The sequence below is a fragment of the Penicillium expansum genome (genome assembly GCF_000769745.1).
Source record: "Penicillium expansum strain MD-8 chromosome Unknown contig192, whole genome shotgun sequence".
NCBI lineage: Eukaryota > Fungi > Ascomycota > Eurotiomycetes > Eurotiales > Aspergillaceae > Penicillium > Penicillium expansum.
In genome coordinates, this window is record NW_015971404.1 from 498,450 (window position 1) to 522,667 (window position 24,218).

Sequence of the window (24,218 nt, forward strand, 5' to 3'; positions counted from 1 at the left end):
TGCTCTATGAGGTCTAGAATTGAATTCTTGCAGTCGTAATTGACACGTACCTGCCTTTCTTATGTTCTTTTGTTGACATCCATGAGGCTATACTATGTGCCGCCCTGATGGAAGGTACATAGATATTGGAACATTGTATCCCAGGCAACGTGCTCGAAATCCAAGTAGATAATCAAGGAAGCTACCATCTACAGAATAATTCAGAGGCATTCACGATGTGTGATAGTGTCTTATCGCAAGTAACTTCATTGTATGCAGCTGTGGGCATGGGGTATTTTGGTTTCATCAAGGCATATTCAACAGGGCTTCCAATCTCTGATCAGAGCCTGGAAGTGAGTAATCATAAGTTTCAAGGGCACCGCTGCTTCTTTTCTGTTGTGCAATCCGGCCTCCAACCCTGGCTACGAGCATGCGCATTTTCTCCAATTCTTGAACAAGTTCTCCATCTTTCGTAATAAGATTAGGCTGAATGTCCCTTTTGGGATCATTGAATGGCTCGAGTAATTGTCGAAGATGATGCAACTGATCAAGGCGCCGTTGCCGTTGCTGCCGTTGACTGTCCAGACTCGCGAGCCGCTCACGGAGCTGCCGGTATCTGTGCGACTGGTGTAAGGCAGGTGGAACTTCAATCGGAGAAAATCAGGATGCGATTATAAACTGACCTTGCATGATCCTCTTCGCTTGCTTCCTCGCTTTCCAAGTTGACAGGCATCTTTGTGATATTCCTAACCCATATAGTCAGTGTTGTCATACCTTGTATAAAAATGGGTGGAGTCTTACATCTCCCTTGACAAATCCGTTGTCTTTTCGATGCCCCGAGCAAAAGCATCTTGACTCTGTGCCTCTTGGCTGACCGACGACCAGTACAGGTTTGCAATCTGCTGGGCGACATGGTGTATCGCTTGAGAAGAATAAACAACACGATTGTGCTGCTTAGCAGCGGCATTTACTATAGGACTATGAGTATTCTATTCATCTCGCATGTATGGGCGCAAATCTGTAAAGAGCTGTGCTGTTCAATTGTGATTCGCGTTCTGACCTTTGTGTAGAACATCTTCGATCACCTTGTCACTCAAGTCACCTTCGGTAGTTTCAGCAGCATAGTTTCGCCAGTCTTCGGGTAAATCGAGACTCTCGGAGAAGATGCGGACTTGACTCCAGATGAATGCAGATTTCAACTCAGATATAGTTCGAGTCGAATCCATCTCGAACACAATCCAAATGGTGTTGGAGAAGTACCATTGTTGAGTCTCCAAAAGTCCCGCGATCTTCTGTGAGCTCGTCCTTATCGATAAGGCATCACGTGTCTCTCCACAAATGCGATTTTGCGGGATGGACAGTACTGATTTGGGTAATAAACTACTGTAAAATGGGAAAAGATTTAAATCGTAATGATTAAGTGATTGTATGATCGTTCATATATAGTCCAAGTACGGAGTACATCCTAGGATGATAGTAAAGTTTCTTGGTGTGAAGTATATCCTCGGTCTGGAATGTATGTACCTCGGCAATCAGACCGTCTTTTAGGTCCAGATCGCCTTCAAAGTAATTCAATTCGTTGCGATTTCAAGGTCATCACAACTAATTTAGCTTGCGAGTTAGAAATAAGGTGCTACATATCTTGCAGTAATCCCTAATATCGCCAACCGCCCCATTTTCATCTCAAGATGGCAGAGATCAAGCGGCCGGTGGGCCTACTGTTTGACATTGGAGGAGTGTGTGTAAGTCAGCCACTTGACTCAGAAATTGAAGATATATATATCTGACGGATCTCTAGGTCGTATCTCCATTCCAGGCTATTCTTGACTATGAAATTGCCCAAAACATCCCACCAGGATGGGTCAATTTTAGTATCTCGCGAACGGCGCCGAATGGTAGCTGGCACAAGCTCGAGCGAGGTGACATCAAGATGGACGCCGACTTCTTTGCGGGGTTCAATGCGGACCTAAGAGACCCCCAGCTATGGAAACAATTCCACCATCAACTTCAAAAGAAACAAGGCACAAGTGGTTCTACCATCCCTCCACTGCCGACGGTGGATGCAGAATGGCTTTTCTGGGAGATGATGCGGGTATCTCGCACACCAGACCGATATATGTACCCGGCTCTGAAGAAATTGAGAGAGTCGGGGCAGTTCCTGATGGGCGCTCTATCCAACACCGTTATATTCCCCGACGGACATGAATACAATGATGCATCTGATGTGAAGAAGCAATTCGATTTCTTTATCTCGTCTGCGCACACAGGTCTTCGCAAACCCGACCCGAAAATCTATCAGGTGGCATTACAGGAAATGGACACTTTAGCTAAGACGCGAGGACTGGCCGGATCTAATCCCGACGACGTTGTGTTCTTTGATGACATTGGCGAGAACTTGAAGGGGGCGAAGAATGCCGGCATGCGTACAGTGAAAGTTACACTTGGAAAGACCCAAGATGCTGTCAAGGAACTGGAGAAACTCACAGGCCTTCAGTTGCTGGACGAGGACAAGGCACGGTTGTGAGGTGTTATACTTCGAAATTGGGTGTTTCAAGAAGAATATCAGGTTTTTAGATGTAGAAAGGATGAAGAATAAGAATTTCTGATCATTTTCTTATGTTTTTGTAATTTTCGTAATTTTCTTGATTTTCTTGTAGTTTTTTTCTTTTTTCCATAGTTAAGGAAGTTGATGTTCCCACTCGTCGCCGACCTCATTTTCTGGCGGGGGATGCAGCCACGCGCTAAGCGAAATCCCGCACAAAGTCGACCCACGAAATTTCCCACTTCCTCTTCTTCGTCCATCTCCAGCGCCCTCGACACCCCGTCAAAATGGTGAGTTCGAACGCTGATGGCTGAAAAGTCATTATGCATTCCCTTTTGCATTTTATTCTCTCTCCGATTCCTATCGGAGCCGGGTCCCTGCAAGTTGCTTCGGCGTAATTTCTGAAGCGTTAATTGCTGACTCGCGATCTCGCTTTATACAGCCTTTCACCAAGACCGTCAAGTCCAACGCCTACTTCAGGTGAGTTAAATCCTTTTGATTGATAGTCTTCTCCCTGAGATTTCTGTTTACTGACTTTTTTTCCAATTATAGTCGCTTCCAGACTAAGTACCGTCGCCGCCGCGAGGGTAAGACCGACTACTATGCTCGCAAGCGCCTGATCACCCAGGCCAAGAACAAGTACAACGCACCCAAGTACCGCATGGTTGTTCGCTTCACCAACCGCGACATCATCACCCAGATCGTCTACTCTGAGGTCACCGGTGACAAGGTTCTCGCCTCCGCCTACGCTCACGAGCTCCCCAAGTACGGCATTGACCAGGGTCTTACCAACTGGGCTGCCGCTTACGCCACCGGTCTGCTCCTTGCCCGTCGTGTCCTCAAGAAGCTCAACCTTGACGAGCAGTTCAAGGGTGTCGAGGAGGCTACCGGTGAGCACACTCTCACCGAGGCCATCGAGACCGATGATGGCGAGCGCCGCCCCTTCAAGGCCTTCCTCGATGTTGGTCTCGTCCGCACCTCCACCGGTAACCGTGTCTTCGCTGCCATGAAGGGTGCCTCCGACGGTGGTATCTTCATCCCCCACTCCGACCGCCGTTTCCCCGGTTACGACATCGAGTCCGAGGAGCTCGACGCCGAGACCCTCAAGAACTACATCCACGGTTCCCACGTCTCCGAGTACATGGAGAACCTTGCCGATGAGGATGAGGAGCGCTACAAGTCCCAGTTCGTTAAGTACATCGAGAACGAGATTGACGCTGGTGACCTCGAGGAGATCTACGCTGATGCCCACAAGGCCATCCGCGAGGACCCCTTCAAGGCCGATGAGGATGCCGGCCCCAAGAAGACCAAGGAGGAGTGGAAGGCCGAGTCCAAGAAGTACAAGGTCAACCGCCTCACCCACGCCGAGCGCAAGGCTCGCGTCGAGGAGAAGATCCGCAAGCTCGCTGCTTAAGCGTCTCGCTTCCTATCTTTCCGACCAAAAGTTCCTACCAATATCTTCAATTGAGGGAATGGGCTACTGCCGGCGTTTTATTCATGTGATGTAGTTTTTGACGGATCATGGCACATACCACTTTTTATTTTTATTATCGGAAGGGGGTTTTTTCCTGGGAGCAATTAGTTCGGTGTTCATTTAAGGCAATTTTCTTTACTCAGTTCTAACTGCTCCCCCCAATGTCCATCTGTCTTGTTCCCTCATTTGCCTCCTTGCATCTGCCCGTAGCTGGGATCTGTAAAATTGTAGTTTAACTCGAGTTGATGGATTTTATGACTGTATGACTGTATGACAGATTTTTGATTTATGAGTGTGCATCATGCCATTGGACTCAATTAAAAAAAAAAAAAGTAGCCTATTAAAATTAGATCGACGCCATGCACAAGCGCCAATGTGATAAGTGGCTCCCAACCCCACGAGTGCATTGCCAGCGCAACAACTTGGTGGCTGTTCAAGCAGCAAGGATGCAAAAAACAAAAAAACAAAACAAAAAAGAAAGCTAGATAGTTCCATTGTTTGCCATTGATCCCCGCTTTAAAAAGCCTTTGGGTCCCCGAAAACAAGAAATCACAAATCATTTCATCCCTTGTATATATATATTCCCCCCACCTACATAGGTATATCCACACATTCATCATGAGAAGATATCAACAACATACACACGCAAGCTGGCACCGTGCCTACGCCGATAAATTCGATTGCCCTTGGTGCCAGACCCCTCACCGGGCAGAAACCCCTCAGAACCAGAACCACAATCGCAAGCAATCCGCCAAGGGCTCAGACAATGGCAGAGCAAGCAGAGCAAATGCTACGTCAACACCAGTCGGACGTCGGATAGCTCCTAAGAGCTCTGGTATTCCTATTGAAGACAATGCCGCCCATACCCCGATCGAACCACAGACGCCAGATTCAGCTCTGGACGCGAACCATGAAGAGACACCGGAGCTGGAATCCGATTCAAATTACGGGCGGTACAATATGGGGCGCACGGCGATGCATGATGGCTTGAGTACCGCAGATACACTGCGCCCGCCGCTCCCCGAGGAGTGGACGAAGGAGACTGAGGATCGGGAGCATAGGTAGGAATCTCTAGTGGATGCTTTTGGTCACCGCTAGTTTGTGCTTGTGCTGACGGGATGTTCGATAGTACTGCAGAATGGACCCCACCGGCTGTGGAAGATTGGCGTTCGGGGCTAGATACGACTGGGGAGGTTCAAATTTCCGGTGACAAAACAATTGACTCTCCAGAGTTGAATGTGAGGGAGGTAGAGGAGTCTTGAGAAAGACTTGGTTGAGAAAGATCAAGTCAAGATATTTATGTTAAATTAAAGATGCCAGGCTTTTGCTCTGCTCAGGCCTCTATTGTATATATTTCACCAATCTATTCTGACTCCATGTATCCCCCTGACCTATCGTCATCAGCTTGATGCATGATTTGAGTCACTCTTCTTCTACTTCTTCCAACCTTCCCCCGGCGTCAAGTGTAGCCTTGCATCTTTGAAGGTAGCGATCCTTCTTGGCTTTTGATTCAGCAAATTCCTTGCGGAAGTTCCTGGCTTCGGTACTATTTCTCGGTATTTGCCTCATTAGAGAGTTGAACTTCTCTTCATTGGCTCTCGACTCAGCTTCCATAAGAAGCAGCAGGATTCTTTGAGATTCGGGTGTCCATTCATCCCATTCATCCCATTCATCCGACTCGTCACCCGCCTGGACCATCAGCGAAGTCGCTGACTCCTCAAAGTCGGCGAGAAGCCTTGATGTATTGTTCTCCACTGCTTTGAGGGCTTCTTTGGATTCTTCGCTCGATCCCTGGAGTAGAATAGCTTTGATCCTGTCTCGCCCATTGAATATCTCTTCTCGTGCTCTGTCTAGCAAGGCGAGTTCTTGGTCGATATTAGGTCGCTGAGATCGAGGCTGAGCCTGGGCTTGTGTCCGCGCCCTTTCTAGTATGCGGAGTACTTCGGGGATATCTATTTGCTGAGGCTGATATCGAGGTTGGGATTGAGATCGGACTTCTGCCTCTGATTCAAGACCAGCATGAGAATTAAAACCAGAGTAAAACTCAGGTTGAGGTTGAGATTGAAGTTCTGTTCTCCCAGCCCGAGCAGGGTGTGCATACCACACCTTGTCACGAGCATGCCGCATGTCTGAAGCTATAAGCTGGAATGCCTTGCGAAAATCATCGGGTTCGTCCCAGACAGACCCGGACTTCCTTTTGTAGGCACGAAGCAACCCCTGATGATAACCGATCCTTCGCGGGTTGCCAGTGATCTTTGCGTTTTCATAATCGTGGTCAAGCTCCACCTGCTTAAAGATTGGATGGGGGTATTCCTTCTTGAGCTGCTCCAAATATTCTTGTGCTTCAAATTGTTTCCATGTCCTCCGTGTTCGAATATACTCCAGTGCGAGGAGAAGGAAAGAGCCATCCTCGCCCACAACGCGAGATAATAGAGACTTGGCGGTCTCCCAATCACCCTCCAACTCGGCCTTTTTGGCTTGTCTTTCGAAGTCTTTGTTGGTTTGTATTTGGCTTTCACGAGCCTCGTCCAATTCCTCGAGGAGAGGTCCAAATATTGTTTTGTCTGGGATCTGAAGCAGCAGAGACTTGGCTTTATCGAAATCATGCTGCTCTTTTGCTTCATTGCCTTTCGCTATAAGAGATTGAACAGTGGTCCCTGTGAGCAAATTCTGAGCGTGTGTGTGGACAGAAGAGCTAGCTGGACCCGTATGTCGGGGTTGCGAGGGAGGATGTGAAGGCAAATCGTCTGTCGATGTGGATAGCATGTGAGTACGCTTCAGGAACAGTCTATGGCAATAAGATAATTTACCATCCGAACTGATCGGAACATCGAACTCAGTCTGTGACAACGTCCGCTTCGCAGCGCTCCGCACAGGAAGACCTTCTACCGAGGATTGAAGTTCCGAGGGCCGCGAACTCAACCCGGCCAATCTTCCGTGAAACATACTATCCGAATTGATCCTGCCGTTGAGTTTAGTCGGAGAGAATGATTGGTTCGCAGAGCCTTGCCCAGGAAGACTTCCCACTGGGCTTTGAAGTGCTGACGGCTGCGGACTTGAATGGGTCACGCTGCTTCGATGGCGCGGGTGGCCGACGGCATGGATATGAGACTGCAATTCATCCAAGAGTGGTCCCATTTGAGGTCCACGATCACTTGCAGCTCTACAACGTAACTTTTTCTGCACGAACATCCTGATACGCTTCCAGTGCCAGCCCGAAACCTCCCAAAATTGATCAGCAACACGGTGCCAAAAGTTGATGTTGCCTTGAGAATTTGTGTAACGGCCTTTGTGCACAAGGCAGATTTGCAATAGGACTAACTGCTGATCAAAGCTCAACGATGGCAGTTCAGGTCGGTCCCACTGATACTCTCGGATCGCCTGCTTGCTGGGGATTACCAGACATGGGTCGCGCGGGATTGCAGGCAGTGAAGATGAAGGTGGGCCAGTGTCTGGACAATATTGAAGCCTTGCCTGCATGTTTTCTGACGAAGGCGACTCCTCGGCAATGTGAATTCCTTGAGCCTGACTTGGAGATGCAGTTAAAGATTGCGTGTTTGGAGCTGGTAGTCCATACCATGCCCTGTCGTAGGCATCGCGCATATCTTCAGCCATCATCTCGAACACCTTGCGGAAATCATCAGGATCGCTCTAGAGAACACCAGCTCTACACATCTTTTCTCTAACGAAAAGGCTATGCAGGTCAGTGGCTCTCTCTGGGGGGCCATTCAGTTCTGCGTGTTCAAAGTACTGTGTGTATTTCACCTGTTCGAGGCGAGGATCGGGATAGTCCTCCTGGAGCTGAACAAGCATTTCCAGGTGCTCGTCTTTGTGGCTCAACCGTGCCTCGCTGTATGCTAATGCCGCAAGGAGGAATTTGCCGAAATCGCTTTCGATACGAGACAGGAAAGATCTAGCCTTCTCCCAGTCACCGTTCATCTCTGCTTCTTTGGCTTGTTTTTCCAATTCCATGTCCTTCTCGTAAAATGCTGATAGTTCCGCTTCTAATTTTCTGAGGAGTGGTCCAGAGACGGTCTTTTTCGGAATCTTGAGCAGCGACTTCTGGGCTTCATTCCAGTCACCACGCAACGCGTCTGCTTTACTTTGTTTTTCATAATAATTATTGAGATGCGTTGACATGTTTACAGGTTGAGTAAGGAGCAAGCTCAGGGCCCCAACCTGGCCATCGCACCTCTCTGCACTATCACCGGCTGATGAGTTCAAGAAAAGCTTCTGAAATCTCTCGGCATCCATTTTTAGAAGCAGCGACAGAGAAGTAGCTTCATCTTGGTCATCATTGTACAGCGCTTCTGCAAGGTCCACCATAGGTTTTAATGAAATATGGGCCGATGCCAGTTGCGGGTTTGAAAGTGTAGACATCGCCCCGTTGAAGTCGTTCTTAGTCAAAGCCTCGTTGCACTTGAATAAAGCCACGAACGCTTTCGGCCTCTTGCCTTTCATCTTAGACACCAGAGAGCAGGCCTTGGCCAAGTCACGATCAACAAATTGTGCCAATACAGTCTCTTCTTGAAGACCTCTGTTGTATTTGTCTTGTATTGCTTTTCTTCTTTCCAACGCCACAAGCAGTCGTCCCGACCGCACCTTGTTCGCTAGCAGAAGTAGCCAGGATCTGGCTTTTCCCCATTCGCCGTCACTCTCTGCTTTCGCGCTTTCCATTTCGAAACACTTCTCCCTTTGGTCATGCAGTATTATATTGGACTCCAGCTCTTTCATATATGTGTCAGCTTTCTGCTTGTCATGGATGTGAAGCAGGAGCCATTTGGCCTGATCAAAGTCACAGCGCATTGCTGCTAACCTGACCCGCTCCAATATGGCTTCTTCGATCTCTTGCCCAGACATACTGTCTTCAGGAACAGGCGTCGGAGCTTGGTATCTGGAGCGTCCTATCTGAGCTATGGTTCTGATCTGAGCAATATGATTCGCCATTTGCCATGAAAGTGCTTCGATCCGGTAACCGTCAGGGTCGACCGGGCGAATGGTATGATCCGCCACGCGGTATTTTGCCATTGTAGCCTGAAGAAAGGGCTCGGCTTCTTCTGGCGCCCAGCCAGAGGCATCGCTGACAGCCATCCAAAACTGAACGTTGCCGGACAGCCGCCTGTATAAATATTTGTACTCTACGCATATTTCAAGGAGAAATACCGACGCAGCCGCAGACGGGGAACTCTGTGACCGGAAAGGGTTCCAATCTAGCGTATCGGACCCTTCCGTTCCTTCTATGCTCGGGGTTGGGGAAACCAAGTCATGAATGACCGTTGTTTCTGGTAGTCTTGACATTGATGAAGGGAATGGCATAGATTGTTGGCGATGCATATAGGATTTAGCCTAGCATGTCGATGAATCAACATGCAGAGAATTGACAAGAGATATATTGTAATAGGTTACCCACTCGGTGTAGCTGTTCAGTCCTAGGAACATGAGGACAATGCGATAGGGGAAGCAAAACTTACGTGACGCTGACATGTGGGGGGATGAGACACGACGCGACCCGACACGTTTTAGGGTCCCACCTGCGCAGCCTCTACATATACGACTACGGAGTAGTCTACCCATATTAGACAGTATTCCGGAGGGGAAGAATAATCTTTGGGAAATGTAGAATATCTTCGATCTCAGACCTGTGAATTGCCTTTTTAGGTTTAGCGTCTTAAATATATCTAGTCAGAATCACCAGGAAGTAGCTTTTAATAGGTTATTGTAAAGTGCTTCTGGATGGTATCAAAGATTGATGGACACAGTTCCCATTTTTAAATACTGATCTCAAACAAAAACTGTGAATACTGCCAAAATTACGCTCGAATATTAACCTGATGCGTATTTCGGACCAATCGCTTCTTTATGTCGATAAAATAATGCCCTAAGCAGCTAATGATCACTTCCATGATCTTTGATAGTCAGGGGATTTCCATCATTCGCAAGTATCTGTTCCAAATCATATCCGATCGCTAAGCCGTTACCCTGCTCCTCCGCCTCGCGAAAGCCTGGCGCATAGTCATCCACTAGATCGACTTCACCCCCTCGGTAGATTTCCACGAGCGGCCGTCGCATATCGACTCTAAGCACCGATTAATATATACTATCTCGTAACCAAGAATGGACAGACTCACGGCTCATCCTCTAAGATCTCTCTTGGATCTGCATCTTCATCGCGGTCTTGGTATATTACCTGTGACTCTATGTAATTCAGCGCCTGCTCTATTGGCACCTGATTTCCCGGACCGATTTCACGATAAAAGTGGGCGGATTCCTCCATCATAATTTGAGCCCGGTAGGCTTTCTTGTAGATACCGTTCGTTGCGAATTCAACCCAAAGCCCTAGTCCGGTCTCAAGGGTCCTGTCATCGATAACGAGCTTGGCATAGCAGTCCCTGAAAAGCACCGTTCCATCGAGTGCCATGTGCATATCAAGGAAGTTGGGTCGGGCGACACTTTGATGGAACTTGAATGTCTCGAGAATATCCCCTTGATTATCTTCCAAGGGAAGAAACATTATCATTTCGTCTGCTAGAAATTCCCAGCCTTCTTCCCATGGGAATAAACCCAAGATACACTTGGCTAGCAGGGCTTCTTTCTCGCGGGTCAATTCGGTGGTGCAGAAGTAGACCATGCAGAATTTTTGAACGTCATTTCCGGTAAAAAATTTTTCCTATACCTCGATTAGAAGAAGTCAAATAGTAGTAGCTATTTCATACTGTAAGTTCGGGACCTTCAAAAAAACTAGGCTCGTCCTCTAGTGCTCGGGATTGATAGCTCTGTCTTGGCGTTAGTGAAGAAATAAGAATTCTTCCAAATTAAACACATACATCGCGAAATCGTTGGTCTGCTGTTGCCCACCGTTCGATTAAAGCTCGTTTCTGTTGATCCGCGGCGTCGCCGCCGACCCACTGGTCACGAACAAAATGCCTCCATGCACGAGAGGCGGCATCAAAATTTTCCGGGGCCACGGGTTCTTCGTGTCGGCGAATGAAGGAGGGGATGCCTCCAGGCCACTGGCTGTGCGATCTTATTAGGGACATGATCCAATGGTGGCAGTTTCGAGGGTTGAAAAGAAGTGAGGAACGCGAGGGGCGGGAGTGTCTTTAACGGACGAGTTTGACACATGCCTGCCCCCAGTTTGTATATCTTTCCCGTACATACTCCTCTCAAACAAACTAGACCCGTATTGTGCGACCTTGGAATCTTTACGGCTAACCTTTGATAGGGAAGAGTAAGTGGTCCCGACCTCGGAGATACAGTTGTTAGCATAATCAGCAGCCTGAGTTCCTTACCAGCGTGAAACAAATGACCCTAATTCAGAAGTTGGTCATCCAGACACGATCGATATTGAGGTTGTGCTCCGAACGATCGTAATGTGCAGACAATCTCGACCAGATCCTGCAATCCATGCCATTGCATCCAAGGAAGCCAGACCATATCAGTTTCACAGGCAACAACCACAAGCTGTAGTTCACTAGCAAGGATTCCCGCTACGCTCGCTGATGACCCTTGCGATGCATGCACTAGTCATAAGCCTATTATAAGCCGTTTCTATATCAGGAAAGTGATGGTATGATCATGATGTGGTTTCGCAGTCACTGTCTACCATTGGCCGCAAGATGCACCATCGATCGAGGTTAGGGACGTGTGCGGTATTTTCGCTATTGGCCTATATCACCAGGCTGTGCTTTCGAATATTTGCTGATTGGGCGTAGAGGAAACCGGAGGGGCCGACGATAACGACAACTGGGTGGTATTCGTAGCGTGGTACACGCTTACTCCTTTGGGGGAGGAGAGAAGTATTGAACTGAAGCTATACGATGCCGCTGCGGGCTGGATCATTCCAGTGATTCTGCTCCTGTGCAATTACCATTCTAGCCCGAGGAGCGAGAACAAGCTGGGGCTTGAATGGAGCGGCATCTCCAATGAAATGAAAGGGGCAGTGCGTCGGGCTGCAACAAGGCGCAATGGGCGGGGGGCGAGAGGGAAAGAAAGGGGGCGGCGATGAGTGCAAAATAGAGGAGTTTTAGGGAGGGAAAGAAGAATAAGAGAGAGCGAAAGAGCGAGGCCGGGTCTTTTATGTTGAGGCGACGCCGGGAGAGGTTACAAAATAGCGTATTAGGGTGATGAACCTAAAGAGGCAAAACTAACCGGATACAGTAATTCACAGGTTCGCTGTTTACAACATACATGGTTCCCATGCGACAAATGGATATAGTATCAAATGATATGGTATGCCAATTGCCGATCCTCTTTAGTCCAGCCAAGAGAATAGCACTTTGTAAAATGCTTTGGGGTCCTGGAGAAAGGGCGCATGGCCTAGACCGGGGAACATGTGGAAGGTGGAGTTGGGGATCAGGGCTGCAGCAGCAGGACCGAGTTCAGAATAATGACCCAGCTTTGCAGCTACAGCAGGGGATGACCATGCTTTACCAAGCGCTGTAATGTCGTTCTCTCCTACCATGAGATAAGTACGTGTCTGCAGGAGAGGCAGCTGGTAGATGATAGGCTGGCTGAGCAAGGCGTCGGTGACGAGAGCCATCACGTACGAATAGGCGGAGCCATAGTCGCTGGCATAGATATCGGCTAGCATGTGAACCCAGGTATCATACTCAGGCTTCCAGGAGGCACCGTGGAAGTAGCTGGCCTGCTCATACCCCTTGAGAGTGGTAAAATTCTGCACAACTTGACTCTCGTATGTCGCGTCGATTGATAAATAGGGCACACCCTTGGCTACCCAGTCCTCCAGACCCAGAGGGTCGACGAGTACAAGCTGTTGAACGTTGGTCGGGTACATGAGGCCGTAGCGGGCGGCAATCATGCCACCCATTGAATGACCAATCACGGTGACTTGATCGATGCCTAGCGCAGTGAGCAGGCTGTGAATGTTCAACGCCTGCTGCTGCACATTGTAAGAATAGCCCTGGGGCTTGCTCGATTTGCAGAAGCCGATATCATCGGGCAGGATCACTCGGTATCCGGAGGCCGACAGGTGGCGCGCCGTGTCGGACCATGTGACGCCGCAAAAGTTCCCGCCGTGCAGCAAGACCGCTGTCTTTTTATTCTTCTTTTGTTTCTTTGCTGGTAGATCCATGAAGGCCATTGTGAGGTTCTGGCGCTGATTGGAGAAGTTGAACAGCTTCACCGGCCAAGGGTAGGGGTAGCTGGATCCGTATAGGTCGGCTGGGACATGGCCATCATAGATGGTGCCAATCGGGTCAGGGTCGGACTGCGCGGAGACGACAGCTGTACACGATAGCACCGCTGACAAGGTACTGAAGAGGGAGAAGATCTTCATCTTGCAGATGTAGTTGCTCGCAAATGGACTAAGAGAACTTAGTGGCTGCCGTTTGAGAAGCACCGTAGATCTATCAATTGTATAAGAGAGAAATAGAATTATTTATTCGCTTCCTGTTGCAAACATATATATACCAGCTTGAGAGTTATTTTAGTCAAATTCAAGGCGGATCCCAGTGTCGCACCAGAGCCACCAGAGCCAGGGGCACAGATGCTGCGTTGCTACATACCTCTATGTGATTAGTTACCTAGGAACCGACTACTCCGTACAGCCTTTCCTGTTTCGCGTTCGACCCGACGGATATGGGATTTTTAATTGCAATTTCATTCGTACAAGCGTGGTGTTTTTAATCAACTGCAATTTCACTAGCACGCACCGGGTGTAGTCAGGTACAATGGAGGGGCGGGAACCTCGGGAACTCGGGACCTCCAGGGCTCAGGGCACTGTGCTGAATAATGCTTAGTTCATCGATCCCAGGGCCCTTGAGAAATTTCGCTCTCGAGCAATCTAATAGGTAACTTCTTATTGATAATATTTTATCCAAAGTATTTCGCTCTCAGCTGGTGAATTGATTGACATAAATTGACAGTCCAATCCTGATTAAGTTGGCCCCCAACAATTCCAAAACTAGCGCCTTTAACGCCATGCAGCATGAAATTAATCACGGAGACATCTTGCGAACGCCCCCAGTCTAGCCCTCTGTTTTTTGAACAAGGGCATCGGATTAAACGGGCGAATGCCCCGATTAGGCTGCGCGATGTGACTCGATGCCGAGAGGGCGAAAACTTCCGCGAATAGGACCCCTGTCAATGTCGATGTAACTCTGCTGCATAACACGCTAACACGCTATCCCGCCGGTAATGCGGTTATGCACGTATGCATGAAAGAAGCATGAGAAAAGAAAATTAAGACTACACTACTACTAATAGCTATGGCGTTCGGATGAGTACAATGTATCGACCTTCGCCTCAATCGGTTTCGCAAGACCAACCTATCGGCCTCCAAGCGAGCTCTAGCAATTTGCTATGCCCCAGAACACTCCAGGGCCAAGCAGGGCTTTTGAAATTCAAGTGCCATGTATCGTCTTCCTTGTCACCACGCCGACCTTTGTGGGAATCCGACTGTGGTCCCGAGCTAAGTCTAAGTCGGGCCTGGGCTGGGATGACTGGACCATTTTGGCGTCTTGCGTGAGCTCTTCATGCGTGGAATTGAGCTGTAATATGCAGACCTAACACTAGTATCAACAGAGCTTTGCGGTCATTGTAATGGCCTTCATGCTGGCGTCCTGTACCTATGGCTTTGGTCAGCACATTGCGAATATCACAACACCGAATAGGTTAATGACCATGAAGGTATGTTAAAAATTGTCCTCGCTGTATTCCTTTGTCTATGTTGTGGCTACGGATCGCTAGCATTTTATGTCCGTATGGGCTGCTAACTTTAGTCCTCCCAGTTCTTCTTCGTTAGTCAGGCTTTCTACAAGCTTACTATGAACACGACAAAGATGTCCATCTTGATGCTATATCTGCGCATTTTTATCCAGCGTTGGTTTCGCATCACCTGTTATGTGCTATTGGTCATCATCACCTCCTACATGGTGGGCGCCTTCTTCGCCTCCGTATTTCAATGCACCCCAGTGGCCCGAGCCTGGAACAAGACCATTCCAGGATCATGCATCGACATAACCACCAACTGGTACGCCAACGCCGGCTTTTCGATTGCTACCGACGTCATCATATTGACACTGCCGATGTATCCGCTCTATAAGTCGAAAATAATATTGAAGCGCAAAATCGCCCTAATGGGGGTGTTTGCCCTGGGTGCCTTGTGAGTCCTAAATACCTCGGTGTCGCAGCCAAAGGTGTCAACTCATGACTGACCCGCAGTTTCCAAGTGTCGTCGTTACAAGCATTCTCCGGATGCAGACACTGGATTTCTCGTCCACCAGTCCCGACCCTACTTGTAAGTGTCCTTATAGCCTTTACGGGTTACTCTTGCGCAGGCACTTACGATATACCCCTACAGACGATATCGCATCCTCAGTATGGACGATGCTTGAGGAAAATGTGGCGATCACCTGTGCCTGCCTGCCAATGATGTGGATGCCACTTGCTAGGCTTTTCCCCTCCTTCTTTTCCTTAGATAATGGGACCGACAGCTACGGAACCTCGGCTAGCAGGAGCTCGGATCTTAAAGCCACCTCGCGGCCTCGAAGTAACTGGACTCATTTAAAAGCGTACCCTGATACCAGGGCCCGCATTAGTATGAACCAAACCAGCGATCCCCCAAACCGCCCCTCGGAGGATAGCACGGGCCGGATCCTCCCGTCTAGCCGGGGCAGCGAAGCCCAGTATCAAAATACAACGGGCATCACGAAGGTTACAGAATACCACGTCTCTTATTCTCACGCAAAATCATCTTTGAGGCGAATAGATGTCTAGGTGCGAATAGGCAGAATAACTTGTGGGGTCCTATGTACACGAAGGCTGATATCTTTTATCTTACTCTAGATTCTCGCTGAATCCGTTGAATATATTATCATATTCAAACCAATCGAGTGTAATATATAATAGAAATGTGGATTGAAAGAGCAATACCACATTGAAGCAGGCAGAGCTCAAGCATTCCCTGAATTCCGAGGCACCAGATATTTCCTAAACCGGCTAGCGTTATGAATGTGTCACCAACTCCCAAACACAACTCTGATTTATTCTTTGTCGATGACTCTAAGGTCATGATGCTTGCTTTTAGGACTTTAATTATATAGGCTCCTCTTCATCTTAATTTCTCAGTTTCTCCAGTCTCCCAGAATACGGGCCTCTCCCCCTTGCTCCAACTTTGCCAGCTTCTTATTCCGCAATGCAATTATATTTAATTCGACATGCGGAAACAGTGCACAATGTGGGAAAAGTCCTGTAGGAACCTATATTTCTGAATTGACATTCCCGCTTGACTGACTTCTTGTGATAGGGCGGGCACCACTGACTCGGCACTGACCAACCATGGGATGGCTCAGATCAATTGCCTTGCTCAGCATTTCGTCTCCAATTCCACCAAATTCATGACGGTGTTCTCTTCAGACTTAAGTCGAGCAAGAATCACAGCCGAGGAGGTCTGCCGTGCACAGGTTTCACCTTCCGGTGAAACACCCTTACAACCGATATTGACTCAGAATTTAAGAGAGAAAGATTACGGATCGATGGAGGGCCGCTTCTGGAAAACCTCTCCTCCATTGCCAAGGCCGCGGGACTGGGTAATGCCCGAGTCAAAAGCGTCGATGAGAAAGAGGGCTGAAAAATTTTGCGACGAACACCTGCTTCCACTACTGATATGTGACCCACACGACCAGCAAAATGTCGCGATTGTTGCCCACGGCATTATCCTCCAAGAGCTATGGTCGTATTTTACTGAGATCTTCAATCCAGCGGACACCAAGGGTGCTCCCGGGATTTGTGACACCGATATGAGTACGGTTCATAATAAGCCTATCTGGTCAAACACCGGCTACATGACGATACGGATTACCCCGAACGCGACGGAAAGGACTATGCTGCCTACTGCCATGCCAGGCTTCGCATTTGTTATTCTGAGTATTGACGACAAGAGACATCTTGCCAATCTCCATCGCACCAGGGGTGGGGTTGGAACAGCCGCACATGACACGAAACAAAGAAAGATTGATCAATTTTTCCGATAATCGACTGTTAACAGAGAATCTGTGGCTATGTACAAGTTCAATTATATTCACAATCGCCGAAAGTTTTACTCTGTGTGAAACACTTCCTCTAAGGGCTTCCACCACCCTGGACCCTCCGCACTGCCTATGGCCCCAGGAATTGGACTCTCCTATTACGGGCTTCAGATCAGCGTCTGTATCTATCCATTTGTGTTAAATCTCCAACATACCTGCATCTCATCAGTCATAGCCCACCACTCTCTCATCTTCGGCAATGACCGCATGTTCTCCATGTCAGCTTCAATGTCAGTGCCGACATACTTGAAAGTCGCGAATAGAGTCCGGTCGTTATCGAAGTAGATTGAGTCTGCATCGGCGCAAATATACTATGTCAGCCAGCTTGAACACACAGTATATCTATACATGGCTTTTGACATTGAAACTTACAGTCTATGATGTTGCATTCCTTGATCTTTTGAAGGATCTCAGGCCAGACATTGGCGTGGCACTCCTTGTATGCCGCAACAGCGGAGGGCTTGAGATGGACGATCTGGGCGAAGCGGCGGGGTTGAGATTGAGCCATGGCGAGATATTCAATATAAATATAATCAAATTGTACTTGAAGTCTTTTGAATTAGAGCTGAATGTAAGGAAAAACCAAGCAAACCAACTCTTTGCCTTTTATGCCCCTCTCTCGCTCTAGCTTCAACCCGCACTCGGAGTGCGCTAACCCGGGGAGAGCTTGGCATATCTCCACATGCATTGAGGCTGGAGCTTGAATTAATACGGTTATAATACATCATTAAAACCTCTTGTGGATGATGGTACTACTAGTAGTACATATTAGGTGTAGATAATACATACTACATGGATGTAGTTGTAGTACTAGCACCTTCGCCCTTTATATGGCCCCTCCTGGCCTCCCCCACTTTCTAAATCAATCATTGTGCCCTATTGAAACTCTCTCACAGGTCTCTTTCCTAGCTTTTTTTTTGGATTTCTGGATTGCCTTGATCTCTGCTACCTGATACCAACGACGACTTATCCGAAAAAATACAATGGCTTCAACAACCCCCGAATTACCTACTTTCGATTTCAGCCCGTCCACACTGCTGGATATTGCGATGGACTTGGTCAACCAAGTTCAAACAGCTACGAATGACCTAACCAACAGAATTTCACCGCAAAACGCGACATTTGAGAATGCACTTCGCCCGTTGGCAGATATTGACAACGAGGTCAAAGGGAAGGTTCAATACCTGGCACTTTTTCAGGCAGTTTCTCCTTCGTCAGAAATGCGTAAGGCATCTTCAGCGGCTGTGAATATGGTAGATAAGGCATATTGGGGTGTCTTCCGAATGCCGTCTCTGTTTGACTTGGTTGACGCTGTGCATAAAGATCAGGCTGAGGAGGATCCAAAGGGCGAAGACCAAAAGCTTCTCAAAAGGTTTCACTCAATGTTTATGGAAAATGGGCTTGAACTACAAGGGGATAAACGGGACCGATTCATTGGGATCTCAAATCGTCTAATTGAGCTACGAGTTGCATTCATGGAGAATCTAAGCTCTGACCCTGGTTATGTGTGGAAGGACCAGCATGAGCTAGAGGGAATAGCCGCAGAGACCTTGCAAGAATTACCTATGCATCCTTCGACTAGCCAAAGAGGTATCAAGCTTAAGAAGCCGAATATCACTATGGTATTGACTCGGTGCCACATCGCTGAGACACGAAAAGATGTGTTTCTTCAGAGCCAGAATATCTTCCCAGACAATCTCGAGATATTCAACGAGGCAGTCACCCTTCGGGATGAATCAGCTCGTTTGCTGGGGTTTTCATCTTATGCAGCCCAGAAGTCGAGACACAAGATGATTACATCCCCTCGCAACGTTGATCAGTTATTGGATGAACTTTACAATCACTTGCAGCCTCTTGCGCAGAAGGAGCTAGAAACCTTACAACACCTTAAAGGGGGAGACGGAGAAGGATATAACTCTTCCACTTCTCTTTCTCTGTGGGATTTTGACTACTACCATGACCGGTTGCTACGAGAAAAGTACAATACTAATCATGAGCTAATTGCGGAGTACTTTCCCGCAGAGATTACAATTCAACAAATGCTGAAGACCTTTGAAACAATTTTCAGCCTATCAATCGCACCCGTGGAAGTCGCCAAGGAGCAAGTTTGGCATTCCGATGTCCGAGTCTATAGTGTGCGAGATGACAAGTCCGCTTTTCTGGGATTTCTTTACCTTGATATCTACCCTCGAGAGGGCAAGTACAATCACGCAGCCAATTTCAACATCTATCCTGTTCGTGTCTAGGTGAAATCACATTACGGAATATTTTGTTTACTAACACATTGGTTCAAGTCTTACTTCTCCGCGGGAAAACAAAAGCAGCCAGTTGCCACCGCATTAGTCTGCAATGTTTCGCAGTCATCGTCAGACAAGCCAGCTCTTCTACAGCATCGAGAATTAATTACGATTTTCCATGAGTTAGGTCACGGTAAATGGAGTCAACAGAGATCTTGAAATTAGTAGACTAATGTTCGAAAAGGAATACATGATCTCCTCGGAAGATCCAAGTATGCGATATTCCACGGACATCGAACAGTTACAGATTTTGTTGAAGCTCCCAGCCAATTACTCGAATATTGGTGTTGGGTCCCTGAATGTCTCCAGATGCTTAGTTGCCACTATTCCTACGTCTCCGATAAACAGTGGCCTTCTACCACTGTGCAGCCTCCTAAAGAGATTCCGGACAATTTGGTCCACAGCCTAATTGCAGCTAAAGGAGTTAATCAAGGGATTCTTACTCTCAGGCAGCTTGCATTCAGCAAATTTGACATGCAAATCCACTGCCCTGGTTCCCACGATCTCATTCAGTCAATGCGTACTGGCGAGGTATACAACTCGTTTTTACAGAAAATGACACTTCTACAAGGCCCTGAGAATAGGGTTGACTGGGGCAATGGACATGTTACTACTTCACACTATATGTGGGGTCAAGAAGCAAACTATTATTCCTATCTCTAGTACGTTTTATCGTCGTTTACGCGGAGCATAGAGGCATATGCTGATTATTCACTCACCTCCCAGTACCCGTATATTGGCAGCCGACATGTGGGTTTCTAATTTCCATGCGAATCCAATGAGCCGTGATGCTGGTATCCGATACCGAAAAATGATACTGGCGCCCGGAGGAAGTCAAAATGAGATGATGGCACTAAAGGCATTCTTGGGGAGGTCACCTACGCTTGATGCATATCTTCGAGATCTCGGTGCTCGTGAATAAAGCATAGTTTCGAATATCAAGTTGTCAATCCTCACTAGGCCTGCCGAAGCCCCATGGAAATACTAATTGGATAAACATCGTCCCCCGCTTCGGCAGTCTCTTTGTCGCCAGGGTGGCTCCTCGGCAAGCCAGAATTCGCTAGTGGCACACAAGAGGCCTGGCGGGATCAAAGCAAAAACGGCAATAAGTGGCTAGTCAAAGAGTGCACATTAGATAAATAGGATGATGTATCGACTCTAGAGCATATTGTAGTAAGAAGCCCCAAACAAACAACTCTTCTAGAAAGTGACCACCGAAGTGTGAGATGAGATGGATAAAGTCTGTAGAGCACTCCGCAACCATCATTTGTCCCGGGCCCGCGGATCACATAGATAATGAAGTACCTTTGATATTAGTGGGCGAGATACTGTTGGCCATGGCAATAAACCAATTTGGCCAAGGAGAAAAATACTCGGCTCGGCTCGCTTCCACCTGATACAGCTTAGTCAATATCCGCATTAGGAAAGCGGAAGACAATTTGGTATCCACTCTGTATTTCTTGGCATTCTGACCCTTTCACCAAATGCTCCCGAGGTCGGATATCTGGATTATTTGCAGTTTTATACCTCACCACACACTACTCTACAACCCATGGCAGACGGAACCGAAACGCAAGGGACAACTCCTCAGAGCGATCTACCCCCCCACGAGAGGACCGCCTTTGAATCCCAACCAGGCCCAATGCCCCCCGTGATTAGGGGTTGGCATGCCCGACCAGCTACTTGGCAGATGCAATTTACCTCTCCAGCAGGGCCAACTCCTAGCCAAACTGTCAGTCCAACTGCTAGTCAGACCGCTAGTAAAACCACTAGAGCGTCGCCCCTTACAACTGAAGATGACCTCAACCTACTACGCATTGCCGTTAACTATAAAGATCGGTTTACTACCATGAAGGGCAATGCCGTTCTTTATGAGGCGATTGCAAAAGTATGGAGGGCCGATACTGGGCGGAATATAAATCACCAAACGGTTCATAAGCACGTCACTGATAGGCTAAAAGAGCATTCCGCTATAATTGCTATACCGGAACCTGCCCGACCTAAAATGAACGCTACGGAAGACGCTATTTTTGATTGTGCCAATGAGATATACGAAGTGCTACAAGAGAAGATAGTAGCCGAGGAACGACGAAAAGGGCTTGCTACTCGTGCAGATACTAAGGCCCAGGCATCTACCGAGTCTGTGCAGAATGATGTAGCTGATGGATTAGTGCAACAAGCAAGGGATAAAAGGCCTAGAGATCCGGCAAATTCTACGGAGGATGGTATGTTAAAACTAGCGTATTTCTACTATAGTTTACTAATTATAATATAGAAAGTGAGCGTCCAACAGCCCGGCCACGAACACTACCTCCCTCGCCAGCGCCTTCCTCGCCATCATTGCACACAGAAATGGCCTTATTTCTTAGTATGATGAATAGTCGAGCGGCTATAGAGGCCTCAACTGGGGCAAAAAAGGAAGATATCACTAGGTTAGAAGCTCGAATTGATAGCATGGCTGCTACTATGGATGGGATAATGGCTTTGCTTAGAACCCTTGCACAGAGGCCGCCGAGGTCCAATTAAGCTGCAATTTTATACAAACCACTTTACAAAGTGCATAACAGACTGTATATAAACTGAACGGATAGAAAAATATTAGTAGATTCAATTTGATATTCGTAATTATAAAAGCACATAAAATCTCTTTCAAGACAGCGTCTCGCTTTTGGGAACAGGGCGGATCCAGCAAACGGCCATATTAGCCGCCATAGATATAGCACCGATGATCCACAACGATCGCCCGTAGCTTGACCCGTTGTATCTGAAGATAATAGCAAAGACAATTCCTCCAAGATTTCCGAAACCACCAACAATACCAGAAACAATACCTAGTGAAAAAATGTTAGTTTCAAAACGCCATTTAGGGAGTAAGAACGGGACCACATACCATTAGCAAAAGGATGCACATGAGGCACAAGAGCAAAGTTAGCTCCATTAGACGCCTCGAGGAAGAAAGCGAGTCCCGCAATGAGACCGAACATAGCCGCCTCTGTGGACGGGTTCGATAATCCGATCGCAAGCTGGAAAGCTCCCATCGCGACACCCAAAAAAGTAACCAGAAGCTTCTTTGACCAGACGTTGTTTGTGTGGCGGTAAACAAGGTCACCAAATAGACCACCCGCGGGTCGGAAGATGACGTTCAACAGGCCGAACATGGCAGCCCACTGTCCCGATTTTGTTTGGTCCATGTGTGGGAAGGTCTCTGTGTAGTAAGATCCCAGGATCGAGTTGACTGCTAGCTCTGAGCCAAACGAACAGGCGTAGGGGATTGCTACAGCCATTGTGGATAGACTCAGAGCCACGTTCAGGGCTTCTCGACGAGTTGGTGAGACGACTGTCTCTTGTTTGAAGAGGTCCATCTGGTGGCCCATTGTTGATGTTTCGGCATCTTGAACTTGTGGTGACTGGGCGCCTTTCTTTTCGATGTCGATTGTTGCGGCGTTGTGGGGGGTCGTCATTCCGCTAGTGAAATTGGCGGAGTTGATGTCGACGATGTTGCCGTCGGTGGTCATGGTGGTTTCATTTGACTCTTTCACCCAAAGGTGTCTCTCAGACCACTTTCCTGTTGGTGTATCCTCGCAGAGTAGCAACATGCCCAGCGCGATGACAGTGATGATTATGAATGGGACGACGTAGGCAACACGCCATGCTTTGTGAGATGGGAGGCCGCGGGAGTGGACGAGAGAGTCGTAGATGGCGGGCATCAAAAAGCTGCATTGAATTGTTAGTATATTCATAGGATTAAAGGGAGAAATGGGTGACACCTACTATGTGATACCTCCGCCTGCATTACCCCAACCTCCAGCGAGGGAATTGGCAGTGCCGACAATACTCTTGTCGAAGAAACCAGTGCACCAGACCTGGCATGGGACAAATGTTCCTCCCAAAATTCCAATGAAAAATCGCAGAGCTATCAAGCCCTTGGGACCGGTGACGAGACCGGCCATGGCTGTAGGAATGGCTCCGCATAGGAGTAATCCCACAAAGACCAAGCGTGGGCCATAGCGATCACAGAGTGGCCCTGCAACAAATCGGACGAGTAGACTGTAAATGTTAGAGAGCTGATTCTTCAATTATTCCATACTCTGATACTTACGTTGCCAGAAGTGCGACGATGTTTGAGTTGGCGACATCATCTTGTGTCATGTTCAAGTCTTTTTTGATGGTCACGCTCAACTACACAGAGGGATGAGATTAGAGAGTGTTCTTGTTTTTCGTATATCAAGCATGTTGCAATTGTATCATGAACTTACCAGTGGTGGAAAGGCATACCATGATAGGAATGCCACCATGAAGCCAAGCCATGAGAAGAAGAACACCCGTCCATATTGATCGAAAGGGTTCAATACGGGAATAGATTTGGCTTTGCGGGTACTTGGGTTGATTTCCGGTGATACAAAGAGACGTTTAACAAAGCTGGTTGCCATTGTGACAGGCACTTCGTATAGTCGAGCGACGAGGTAGAGGTAGGCTCGGGAGGTGATATTCTTATAACAAAAGGCTCAGATATCTTAATATAGCTTTGTTAATTAAATGTAAACAGGATTTGCTTTGGAGTTTTAGGAGAAAGATGCAAGTTGAAAAACGAATAGATGTTCGCATCTATATAGATGTTGATTATGATGTGTTCTGAAGCATATATCTCAGATGTATCTTGCCATGACACATGGAACAACAATCAATCTGATATTCCTGTTGCATGTCAGGTCGTCCAATTATCGCTGATAGCTACATGCTGTCAATTGAAAACGGTTAGTCAATAGTCACTACCGAGTATATCTCAGGTCGCTGATTTGATAACACGCAAGGACAAGGTTGCCGCAAGGATCATCAGATCCTTGGATGCTAAACTTACTTTTTGCCTCAGACTTCATTCC

At 47.7% G+C, this 24,218-nt stretch overlaps 11 protein-coding genes across 11 annotated transcripts; 5 read left to right on the top strand and 6 right to left on the bottom strand.

Moving 5' to 3' along the window:
- Positions 1–285: 285 nt before the first annotated feature.
- PEX2_061730 (kinetochore subunit FTA4 family protein) lies at positions 286–1,205 on the bottom strand (the record flags this gene model as incomplete). The annotated part of the gene is made up of 4 exons (XM_016743444.1): positions 286–595; positions 663–725; positions 781–949; positions 1,040–1,205. 4 exons carry the CDS (start codon positions 1,203–1,205, stop codon positions 286–288), a joined length of 708 nt encoding a protein of 235 aa, XP_016596167.1.
- A 462-nt stretch (positions 1,206–1,667) lies between these two features.
- Positions 1,668–2,503, top strand: PEX2_061740 (HAD family hydrolase; the record flags this gene model as incomplete). Its single annotated transcript, XM_016743445.1, has 2 exons — positions 1,668–1,721; positions 1,778–2,503. The coding sequence occupies 2 exons, from the start codon at positions 1,668–1,670 to the stop codon at positions 2,501–2,503; spliced, it is 780 nt and encodes a 259-aa protein (XP_016596168.1).
- A 305-nt stretch (positions 2,504–2,808) lies between these two features.
- On the top strand, positions 2,809–3,935 carry PEX2_061750 (60S ribosomal protein uL18; the record flags this gene model as incomplete). The annotated part of the gene is made up of 3 exons (XM_016743446.1): positions 2,809–2,811; positions 2,964–3,001; positions 3,074–3,935. The coding sequence occupies 3 exons, from the start codon at positions 2,809–2,811 to the stop codon at positions 3,933–3,935; spliced, it is 903 nt and encodes a 300-aa protein (XP_016596169.1).
- Positions 3,936–4,613: 678 nt separating this feature from the next.
- Positions 4,614–5,257, top strand: PEX2_061760 (uncharacterized protein; the record flags this gene model as incomplete). Its single annotated transcript, XM_016743447.1, has 2 exons — positions 4,614–5,056; positions 5,125–5,257. The coding sequence occupies 2 exons, from the start codon at positions 4,614–4,616 to the stop codon at positions 5,255–5,257; spliced, it is 576 nt and encodes a 191-aa protein (XP_016596170.1).
- Positions 5,258–5,417: 160 nt separating this feature from the next.
- On the bottom strand, positions 5,418–9,293 carry PEX2_061770 (uncharacterized protein; the record flags this gene model as incomplete). The annotated part of the gene is made up of 4 exons (XM_016743448.1): positions 5,418–6,742; positions 6,806–7,524; positions 7,573–7,646; positions 7,761–9,293. 4 exons carry the CDS (start codon positions 9,291–9,293, stop codon positions 5,418–5,420), a joined length of 3,651 nt encoding a protein of 1,216 aa, XP_016596171.1.
- Positions 9,294–9,881: 588 nt separating this feature from the next.
- On the bottom strand, positions 9,882–11,032 carry PEX2_061780 (uncharacterized protein; the record flags this gene model as incomplete). Its single annotated transcript, XM_016743449.1, has 4 exons — positions 9,882–10,071; positions 10,124–10,662; positions 10,709–10,768; positions 10,820–11,032. 4 exons carry the CDS (start codon positions 11,030–11,032, stop codon positions 9,882–9,884), a joined length of 1,002 nt encoding a protein of 333 aa, XP_016596172.1.
- Positions 11,033–12,246: 1,214 nt separating this feature from the next.
- On the bottom strand, positions 12,247–13,290 carry PEX2_061790 (alpha/beta fold hydrolase; the record flags this gene model as incomplete). The annotated part of the gene is made up of 1 exon (XM_016743450.1): positions 12,247–13,290. The coding sequence occupies one exon, from the start codon at positions 13,288–13,290 to the stop codon at positions 12,247–12,249; it is 1,044 nt and encodes a 347-aa protein (XP_016596173.1).
- A 1,025-nt stretch (positions 13,291–14,315) lies between these two features.
- Positions 14,316–16,987, top strand: PEX2_061800 (histidine phosphatase family protein; the record flags this gene model as incomplete). Its single annotated transcript, XM_016743451.1, has 6 exons — positions 14,316–14,477; positions 14,538–14,642; positions 14,744–15,117; positions 15,185–15,252; positions 15,316–15,640; positions 16,261–16,987. 6 exons carry the CDS (start codon positions 14,316–14,318, stop codon positions 16,985–16,987), a joined length of 1,761 nt encoding a protein of 586 aa, XP_016596174.1.
- A 65-nt stretch (positions 16,988–17,052) lies between these two features.
- On the bottom strand, positions 17,053–17,549 carry PEX2_061810 (L-rhamnose mutarotase; the record flags this gene model as incomplete). Its single annotated transcript, XM_016743452.1, has 3 exons — positions 17,053–17,136; positions 17,197–17,333; positions 17,414–17,549. 3 exons carry the CDS (start codon positions 17,547–17,549, stop codon positions 17,053–17,055), a joined length of 357 nt encoding a protein of 118 aa, XP_016596175.1.
- Positions 17,550–18,024: 475 nt separating this feature from the next.
- Positions 18,025–19,287, top strand: PEX2_061820 (Neurolysin/Thimet oligopeptidase, N-terminal; the record flags this gene model as incomplete). The annotated part of the gene is made up of 1 exon (XM_016743453.1): positions 18,025–19,287. The coding sequence occupies one exon, from the start codon at positions 18,025–18,027 to the stop codon at positions 19,285–19,287; it is 1,263 nt and encodes a 420-aa protein (XP_016596176.1).
- A 2,700-nt stretch (positions 19,288–21,987) lies between these two features.
- On the bottom strand, positions 21,988–23,768 carry PEX2_061830 (MFS transporter; the record flags this gene model as incomplete). Its single annotated transcript, XM_016743454.1, has 5 exons — positions 21,988–22,169; positions 22,229–23,052; positions 23,110–23,385; positions 23,438–23,517; positions 23,595–23,768. 5 exons carry the CDS (start codon positions 23,766–23,768, stop codon positions 21,988–21,990), a joined length of 1,536 nt encoding a protein of 511 aa, XP_016596177.1.
- Positions 23,769–24,218: the final 450 nt, after the last annotated feature.